This window comes from Anoplopoma fimbria, chromosome 3 (assembly GCF_027596085.1).
Source record: "Anoplopoma fimbria isolate UVic2021 breed Golden Eagle Sablefish chromosome 3, Afim_UVic_2022, whole genome shotgun sequence".
NCBI lineage: Eukaryota > Metazoa > Chordata > Actinopteri > Perciformes > Anoplopomatidae > Anoplopoma > Anoplopoma fimbria.
This window is the reverse complement of record NC_072451.1, coordinates 15,684,095-15,694,523: the sequence shown is the minus strand read 5'-3', so window position 1 is coordinate 15,694,523 and position 10,429 is coordinate 15,684,095. Positions and strand designations below refer to the sequence as shown.

The 10,429-nt window shown below is 40.4% G+C and overlaps 1 protein-coding gene across 1 annotated transcript; it reads right to left on the bottom strand.

The window, feature by feature from the left end:
• Positions 1-4,720: 4,720 nt before the first annotated feature.
• LOC129088886 (zinc finger protein 665-like) lies at positions 4,721-9,885 on the bottom strand. Its single transcript, XM_054596143.1, has 7 exons — positions 9,810-9,885; positions 9,384-9,583; positions 8,242-8,343; positions 7,784-7,879; positions 7,456-7,566; positions 7,090-7,213; positions 4,721-6,982 (listed from the first exon to the last, which is right to left on the bottom strand). The coding sequence occupies exons 1-7, from the start codon at positions 9,832-9,834 to the stop codon at positions 4,872-4,874; spliced, it is 2,769 nt and encodes a 922-aa protein (XP_054452118.1). The 5' UTR covers positions 9,835-9,885; the 3' UTR covers positions 4,721-4,871.
• Between the last annotated feature and the right edge of the window lie 544 nt (positions 9,886-10,429).

Here is a 10,429-nt window from a genome sequence, read left to right as displayed (position 1 = left end):
CCAGTTAGAGCTTTGTAGGTAAGTAAAATAATTTTAAATTCTATTCTTGATTTAACAGGGAGCCAGTGCAGAGAAGCTAATACTGGAGTAATATGATCTCTTTTCTTAGTTTTTGTTAGAACACGTGCTGCAGCATTCTGGATCAACTGTAAAGATCTAAGAGACCTATTAGAGCAGCCTGATAATAAGGAGTTACAGTAATCTAGTCTAGAGGTAACAAATGCATGAACTAGTTTTTCTGCATCGCTTTGAGACAGGATTTGCCTGATTTTCGCAGTGTTACGTAAATGAAAAAAGGCTGTCCTTGAGATATGTTTTATATAAGAGTTAAAAGACAGATCCTGGTCAAAGATAACTCCAAGGTTCTTAACGGTAGTGCTGGATGCTAGAGCAATGCCATCTAGAGAAACTATATCGTTAGATAATTGAATTCGAAGGTGATCTGGGCCTAGTAGGATAACTTCTGTTTTTTCAGAGTTTAACATTAAAAAGTTACAGGTCATCCAGGTTTTTATGTCCGTAAGACATGCTTGAAGTTTAGAGAACTGGTTAGTTTTGTCTGGCTTAATTGATAGATATAACTGGGTATCATCTGCATAACAATGAAAGTTTACTGAGTGTTTTCTGATAATATTCCCCAAGGGAAGCATATATAAAGTAAATAAAATAGGTCCAAGAACAGACCCCTGTGGAACTCCGTGACTAACCCTGGTTTTCATCGAGCTTTCATTGTTTACATATACAAACTGAGATCGGTCTGATAAATACGACTTAAACCAGCTAAATGCGGTTCCTTTAATGCCTATAAAATGCTCCAATCTCTGTAATAGGATTTGGTGATCAATGGTATCAAATGCAGCAGTAAGGTCTAGCAATACAAGTACAGAGACAAGTCCTTTGTCTGAAGCTATTAGAAGGTCATTGGTAATTTTCACCAGTGCCGTCTCTGTGCTATGATTCACTCTAAATCCTGACTGAAAATCCTCAATAAATTATTGTTATGCATAAAGTCACAGAGCTGATTTGCTACTGCTTTCTCAAGGATCTTGGAGAGGAACGGAAGGTTAGATATAGGTCTATAGTTAGCCAACACCTCTGGATCTAGAGTAGGTTTCTTAAGAAGAGGTTTAATTACAGCTAGTTTGAAGGCCTGTGGTACATGGCCCGTTAGTAAAGACAGATTGATAATTTCTAATAAAGAATTGCTAATTAAAGGTAAAACTTCCTTAAGCAGCCTAGTCGGAATCGGGTCTAAGAGACAGGTGGAAGGTTTAGACTTAGAAATAGTTAAAGTCAATTGTTGAAGGTCGATGGGAGAAAAGCCATCTAAATATATTTCAGGTTCTACAGCTATGGATCGATCGGTACTGGTTGAGGGCAGTAGATTATACATTTTTTCTCTAATAGTTAGAATCTTATCATTAAAGAAGTTCATGAAGTCACTACTACTGAGGTTTATAGGAATACACGGCTCAACAGAGCTGTGACTCTCTGTCAGCCTGGCTACAGTGCTGAAGAGAACCCTAGGGTTGTTCTTATTTTTCTCTATTAATGCTGAATAATAGGCTGCTCTAGCATTACGGAGTGCCTTCTTATATATTTTAAGACTGTCTCGCCAGACTAACCGCGCTTCATCCACATTGGTGGAACGCCATATCCTTTCAAGTTTTCGCGATATTTGCTTTAAATCGCGGGTTTGAGGATTATACCATGGAGCAAACCTCCTTTCTTTTATTAGCTTCTTTTTTAGAGGAGCTATAGAGTCTAGTGTCATTCGCAGTGAGCATGCAGCACTATCAACAAGATGGTCAATCTGAGACGGACTAAAGCTAGCGTAGGAGTCCTCTGTTATATTGAGCAATGGTACTGAATAAAACCCTGAAGAAATCGCTTCTTTAAATTTAGCTCCAAGCATTTCAAAGCACACACAATGCTGCAATGCATGTTAAAAATGTATGCTATAAGAATAATAAATATTCCACTTTAAAACTAAACGAATGAAAAATGTAAGGCCAAAACTTCTTTTTTTATTTCATATTTTATTCAATAGTTGCAGTAGAGAGACAACCGGACATTATCTGAGAGATATGGGGAGATATTTATGGTTAGCTAGGCCACAAAAAACCCCGATATTGAGGTTTCTGTTCATATTCTGGGAAAATGTTTTTTAGTCTAGTTGGGGTCGAGAAGTGAATGGGGCCACATCAGGAGCCTCTGCTGTATCCATACCAGAAGATGTAAAACGACTCATATACTATATGGATCATTGTAAAATGGTCTACTGAGAACTGTTCTGTATTTATGACAGCAGTCATGGCTCATCAGAAATGTTATATAATGTGGAGCTACCTGTTCCTCCAACCAAAAGAAATTAGTCTGAATTTCAGAGGCAAGAGGGGACCAAAGCTCTGTAGTTGATAGTCCTCTCCATACTGTGGTGTTCATCAAGAGAGACCAGGACAGATGGAGGTTTCAGTCAGAGAAAAACTCTGCAGACAGAGACGGACAGAATGTCCCAGAGGAGTGGCACGGTCTGCCTACCAGAAAGCTTTGCAGAGCTCGCTGAAGATCGCTCTTATTTTGTGGTATTTCTTTGGTTTTTCGATTTCCAATTGCTTGCTTTCAAGAGGGGGGACTTTTGTGAGCACGTAACCGAACCTTAATACCACAAAAAAGTGCTTTTGTGAAGCACATCCTGTCCACAGCCCTTTCAAAAGACAACAAATAGAAAAGCAGACAGTGTTCCCTTTCCCCTATCGCATTTTATTTCATTAAACATGACTAACACAGACCCCCCCCTTCCAAATAAAGCTGCTGTCTGTCACCCTCTTGCCACCTCGCCTGCGACACTGTTTCTTAATTAGCAGGCAAAGTGGAAAATCCCAGTCTCCTTTGTGCTCTCCAGAGACAAATAATCTGATGTTTGAGACAACAGACCTAATGAAAGATTTAGCATTAGTTGCATATTTATCCTCTCAATCTAAGAGAAAATGACAGTTATACGTAACAGCCTCCAAAACCAAAAATGTTCTGTAGTCCAAAATAATTTTGTCAGCTGGGCATGCTCTCATAGCAAATGTGTTGTATGTCACGTGGCAGGTGGAAGAACAGTTAAAAATGGATCAATTTACAGACACTGCACATAAAATACAGGTTGATTCTGGCTGATGGAGCCGAGGCCGTCCCTGGAGCACCACTGCTCTCTGGTGGAGCAATGCTTTTTCTGCAACAGCAGGCTACTGCACAAAGTGATACATTAGTGCTGAAACGATTTTATCGGGTAATCAATTAGTCATCCATGGTTTGATGATATTATCACACAGATTACTGTTGGATAAGGATCCATACAGTATATGAGTCATTTCAAATCTTCTGGTAGTGATGCAGCAGTGGCTCCTGATGCGGCCCCATTTACTTCTCGACCCCAACCAACCAGAATCCAGACCAAAAAGGTTCTCTTAGAATATAAACAGAAACCTAGGTATCCTTTTTTTTTTTTTTTTTTACAAAGATCTCTATGACCTTTATGAGAAAAAAAATCTCAGGGTAGTGGAACTCTTTTGTCATAACTATATCAACAGATTACATGTCAATGCACCAGTACTGCTATGCAATTAAAGGTACAAAAATGAAAAGAAAAATGTAATAACACTCTTAATGGGCCCCTATGAAGTGCTGGGACACTATAGCAAAGTGCAGTTTGCGGACAATACTTCTGCACAAGTCTGAATGTAGATCTTATTCTTGTTATGGAACATTTTTACATTGTGGTTTACTTAATGAAAAGATCTGTTGATTTGATTTAGTTTATAGCTGCTTCGGCGTCCGTAAAGTTTGTATGCATTCTGAAATTTCAATGGAAAAGTAGTTAATGTAGATGACTTTAAGGGGAGACACTAATAGTAGGAGAATAGGGTATAAAAAACAACTAATAGATATCACCATGAAACTTCCCCAGTTGATTAGTAACATTGAGATTTTATGTATTACAAGTTATATAAAATATATGTTTAAATATAGGGGTTGTTATATTATCAAATACATGTGAATTTGCATTTATTTCCAGAACAGAACATTGGATAAAGCCTGGTTGTGGACATTGAGAGTCAGAGGTTTTTACAAAGGGAGATCTCTTTGTACCACTGTATTAATCGGAAATTACCGTTAACAAAATCGCCACAGAAAAATCTATTTTTACCATGTTTATGTTGGAGTAAAATGTTGTATAAATCAGGCTATGATGATATATGAAGAAACCCCTGAAGTAAAAACATTTACAATATAGAAAATAATGAAACTTGGTGTATGTAAGTGCTACTAAAGTGGAGATCTCTGGCTCGTATGAGAAAAAAAATATTTTGAGAAACCGGCCATAAAATAAAGTTATGAATTGTAAATTCCTATACTTTGAAGTGAAAATTGTTTAAAAAAAAAAAGAACTAACAGATATCAGCATGAAACTCCCTCAGATGATTCCTTAAAGTTTTCTGAGATGTTATAATGAAATCTGCAAGTGAGGTCTCTAGCCAATAGCCTTTAGGAGGGGCATTTAGGAGAAAATCTACAGAAGCAAATAGACAAAGTAGTAAAAGGTGTACTTTGGGATGTTTTCTTTTACTAGTGTGAAAGAAGACATTTTGGGAGAAAAATTGCTCAAAATCTTAAAAATGGTCAGTAATGGATCAATTTCCAAAATAGTAGCCGAGTCATTTCCTGTTGACAAAACGTTTCAGCTCCATCATTTTTATTCTCAGTGAATGACAACAATTCCCAGAAAAAAAGTAATCAAACATAAACAGCATTGAGACATAGCTGACAGAAGTTGTGGTCCACGCATGTGATGTATGTTCTGGTAGAGTTTCGACATGACGTCACACACACGCCTTTTCTCTGTGCTCCCTCAGGCGGGACTTTCTCGTGAATGTCTTGTCGCACCTCGGACACGTGAACGGCCGCTCCCCCGTGTGAACCATCATGTGTTTCCTCAGCTCGTTGTTTAACCTGAACGCTTTGCCGCACACCTCGCACGCGAACGGCCGCAGCCCGATGTGCTTGGCCCTGCGGTGAGCCATCAGATGGGACCCCCTCTTGTAACAAATGCCGCAGTCCTCGCACTTGAACGGCCGTGCCTCCGTGTGCTGTACCATGTGCATCTTGAGCTGTGCCGCGCTCGGCCAGCCTTTCCCACACGTGTCGCAGAGGTACGGCTCCTGCCCCGTGTGTTTGTACAGGTGCCACTTCAGGTACGTCTTTTGGTAGAACTTCTTCCCGCAGACGGGACACGGGTAGCCGCCAGTGTGCCTCACCATGTGCGCTCTCAGGCAGTCTTTGGTGCTGAACTGTTTCCCGCAGTATGTACACACGCTAGGCTGCCGCTCTCTATGCTTGCTCTGGTGCAGGATCAGATAAGCCAGAGATTTGAAGCTTTTCCCGCACGTCTCGCAGGCGCGCGGTGCCGCACTGGCAGTGTGTACTTTCTCGTGATCGTCCAGTAGTCCTGGCTTGGTGTAGCACTTCTTGCAGGCGGCGCACTGGTACAGCTTCTTGTTTTGCTGGTGTCGAACCAGTTCGCACAACCTCACGAAAGTCCTCTTACACACGGGACAGGGGTACGAGCCTCTGACTTTATGCGACTTGGAATAGTGTCTTTTCATGAGGACGATTTCTGGAAAGTTCTTCTCACACATGGTGCATTTGATGGCGCCAGATTTGGACTGGGTGCCGTCTGAGGAGGTGGGAGTTTTTGCCTCGTCGCTTCCCCCCGTTTCGATACTTGCCTTAGCATTGGTGTTGTCGGCTGGTGGGAAATCGCAAGCGCTGATGACCAAATGGTTTGCGTTTATCTGCTTTTTCCTCCGAGGAGCCCCTTTGGAACATCTGCCCTGGTGCTTCTCAAAGCTCTTGTAGTATGTAAAGCCCTGGCCACATTCCTGACATGTCAGAGGAGACTTAGCCTGCGAGTTGGCCGATGCATCTGGGATTGTTGGGACATCCTCCTGATTCCTTTTACTGGAGTTGCTCGACGAATTGTCCCGAGAACGCTGGTTTGAAACTCTGCATGCTCCTTCCTGGTGCGTCTCGCAGTCCTCATAGCTGTCAAATTCTATCCCACAGTAAGTACAGAGGTAAGGACTCTGTTCGGTGTGGCATCTCATGTGCCTCGTCAGGTCGGCAGAACAAGTAAATACTTTCCCGCATGTGGAGCATTGTTTGACACGACTGCTTCTTTTACATGGTTGCTCTTGTGGGGAGACAGAAGCTATTGATTCCTGAGGTACAACATTATCAGTTTCAATAGGGAAAGACTCTTTGGTCATATCAGCAGGTTCTGCTTGTCGTTTACTACTGACCACACAAGTCCTCTGGTGTTTGTCAAAATTCTTTGGGTAAGTGAAAACCTTGCTGCAAACATGACAAACGAGACTAGAGTCATCGTGAAGCTGCTCGTAGTTTGTGAGACTACTCTTAAGTGTTGCGGCACTTGCCCGTGACGAAAGCTCACTCTCGACACAGGCCTTTGGTTTAGGATGCAAATTGATCTTCTTAAAAAAGCTACTTTGGCTCGCAGAATCTGGCCGACTCATTGTGTTTGTGGAGCAACCGCTTTGGGTGATCTTGTGCTTCTTTAATTTGCTGGGGGAACCAAAATCCTGGCCACAAACAAGACACTTGAAGGTCTTCGAGGACGTCCTACCGCCAGTTTTCAAACGGCGGGACATCTTTTTGTCCATGTGGTCGCCATCGTTAGAATCCCTTTCATCAAAAGGTGGGAGTATGACTTCAACAGAGGCTCCTCGGTCTTCAGGCAGATCATCAACATGCTGCTCCCCTTCAACAATCCTCATCGGTTTAGATTTTATCTCCTCACAGTTTTCTTCTTTCTCCTTGGTTGAGTCACTGCCAAGTGTTTCCCCGTCGTCACTGTTTGGTAGATGATAGGACAGGCTAGAGAGGATGCATTCATCAGCGCAGGAGGACAAGGCTGGAAAAAATAAAGACGAGCAAAACACAAATTATTTACAGGAACTAGAACAGAAGCAACACTACTAATCACACGATAGACATTTGGGAATTGTGTGATAATACTACCTCGTGGAACTTTGTGGCCATGATGTTTGTGATGCTGAATAAGTGTATTCAGGGGTTCAGGTTGAGTCATGAAGTCTACGCATTCTTTCAAGATGGAAGGGGAGAGACTGAGCCAAAGGGAAGTCTCCACATGGAACAGAACAGCGCAAAACAATTTCAGATATTGTTATATTGAAACTCCATCCTTGCATTCTTTTTTGTTAATGTCCTTGTTATTGTAACTACAATCCACAAAGAAAGAAACAACAATATTAACATTTAATTGGTTCTCACAAATATTAATGCAATATTTAATACCTGAAACTGTCATAAATGTTAGTTTGTTTGCTTTATGTGTCCCAGGGTTACTGTTTGTCAGGTACCTACTTGTTCAAGGTTTGGAACAGGGAGGAGCCTCTGCAGATTGAAGAGGAACTTTCTCATTAGAGCCTGTAGGGCTGAGTCATATTGAGGGCCGAACACTGTTGGGTAGACTTTCTAAAGAATGAGGAGAAAAGCGTTTGTTACATTTCATAAAATACTGGAACACCCCTTTAATATCACTGAAGAATTTGAGAGTTAAACAATCTAGACATTTAACCAACCTAAATAAAATCAAATGGCATTTAATGGTGGAGACTGAGAAACTGACTTTTTTAATTCGTTTTAAGCATTCTTCTAATGAGACATCATTGAAAAGTACCAACCAGCTCACCTGATAAAAGATATCCCTCTGGCATTGATCTTTCACTAGAGTGTGAACAAGCTTCAGGAAGTTTGTCACTGAAGCTTTAACCTCAGAGCTGGTGGTCTAAAAAAAGCATTTTTAGAAAAAGCACATAAGTAAATGCAAAAAGCAGACAGGGTTTGTTCCAACACTCATAACATTTGTCAATACATAGTATGACAAATTCAGTATGCTGAAATACCAGGATGTCCTTTAATCATGGTTGCAGTATGTATTCTTACCCACAATTCTCTCAGTGCAGCGGACATATGAGCAAGAGGGTCAAAGTTCAAGGTGCAATGTTATGACAAAGTAGTACGTCCCAATTGTATGCATTCTGCACATACTTTCTAAGGGCAGCCGCAGTATGTATTAGAGGTAAAAAGAGAATTTGTGCAATTTGGACTGCAGCCAAAGAGTGATTGAGGTTTAACAAGAGCACCCACCTCTCCATCCTGGTTTGTAATATGGGTGTTTATTCTGCTCAGATGAGGCTGGATGGCCTGTGGGCTGGCAAAATCATCGTTTAGGCACAACTCTAGCACCACCTGTTGGCAGATCAAGAGACAAAACAATATTTCAACTCCTTCACGTGTGGAGGTGTGGCCCTGAGCAACAAGACCACAATAGTACTAATATTACTTCTAAAAAGTAGAAATGGTCTGCATTACAAAAAAAAATAACAAATGTATTATCAGCAAAGTGTTAGAAGTTAAAGCAACAAACGTGCAGAATGGCCCTTGTCTGTGTTAAAGTATTAAATATAGTATGTTATTTATTATAACTGGTGGAGGTAGAGTGGAGTTTAATCAATAAACATTGTTTTATAAGAAAAATCATTATAGGTTTTATGTTTATTGTCTTTTTCTTAAGAGTAACAACTATCTGTAGCTGTTAATATATTAGTGGAGTTTAAAAGTACAAAGTTTTGGTGTAAAAGTGTAGAGTTGCAGAACAATAATAAAAAATAGCAGACAAGTACTTCATTTCTCATCTCTAAAGCATATTTGTAGATAGTAGATGACAAGTTAATAGGAAAATTTCAGAATAAATAAAACACCTAGAATCTTATTATCAATGGTAGAGGAAGTTATAAGATCTTATTATTACTTAATATTACTTATACTTAAGTTAACATAGTAATACCACAGTGTGAAAATACAACTGCTTTCAAAATCCTATTCAAGTTTTCGTGTTTGGCATTAGCATTATGCAGAAAATCCCATCTGACAATAATCTTTATTCTATTACTGGATTTTAATTGTTGATGCATTAATGTGTATCACTTTGATGTTGCAGGTGGTATATGTGGAGCTGGTTTTGATTACTGTATTGTGCTGCTGGGTAGTGGGATTTATAACTATATATCGTGGATTTATATTATTTATTAATAATCTACTTCTGCAAAGTGACCATCGAGGAAATTGAGTGAGTACCAAGTACAATATTTCCCTCTGAAATGTAGTGGAGAATAAAATAGCATAAAATGGGAATACTAAAGGAAAGTACAAGTATACCTACACATGTGACCCAAGTGCAGCCCTTGAGTAAATGTATTTTGCTCGTTTCCAACACTGTTCATTCCCACCTTTGCACGCAGACCCATAACTAGCTGGACTCTCTCTGTGTCCGTGAGCAGTTCAGGGACCGTTTCCAGCACCGTGGAAACGAACTCCTCCAGCAGACCGTAGTACATCACAGCTCCCTGCTTCACTATCTCCCACAGAGCCGCCGACACGAGCTGCAGAGGGGGGACGATAAGACGGAGGGAGGGAAGGGGAAGAAGACCTGAGGAAAAAAAAAAAATGTTGAAACACTGGAGAGGCGCTTTCACCACTAGAGATAAAATAAACACACGCTCCTTGGAGTAACGTCACTACTAGAATGCCGCTCTGTTTCCGTTAACATCCGCCGTTAGGTTACCCAGCAACGTCACTTTCTAACGCAACGTTTTCTTCTAACGTTAACGTTGGAGGGAAGTGAAGTGAGGTTTAGTTGAGTGACAAACACTCACCATGGTCCGTTAATATCTGGCTCATATTGCGTTATGGATGTTATCATCTTAGCCATGAAGATGGCTGTTTGCTAACATCGCATCCGTCTGACACAAATGACCGGAGAGTCTGTTTGGGAAGTGAACGCATTACGTTGTTACGTACAAACGTGCCAGGCACGCTGAGGACCAGTTCAGTATTCAGTTATTTTATTAGCAGTCTAAATGATTGTATTCTAGCATTTAGAAAGCACAAAACAACACATGTTTGGCATAGTGATGAAAGAGGCACACAGGTTAATATTTACGCTCCGTTTATGATTTGTTTAGGGTGGTATTAAATAATTTGTTACCAAATTGCCCCACACGATGGCGACATTGTAACAAGCATCGTCAGCGTGCAGTGGCCCCATTCAACTGGCAATGCAACAACAATCACTGCTTATTTTGGTGCTTTGGGGATTTCTGCAGCAATTCATAACATGAAGACCGTGGAAAATAAATGTTAGCTGCATAGAATGTAAGAATAGCTTATTCTTACCTTAATTGTCATCTTTTTTTAAACAACATTATTACATGCTGGTGATTACATTATGGTTTTATTGGAACTTTGTATTTTTTAGTAAAATATATATTTTTAT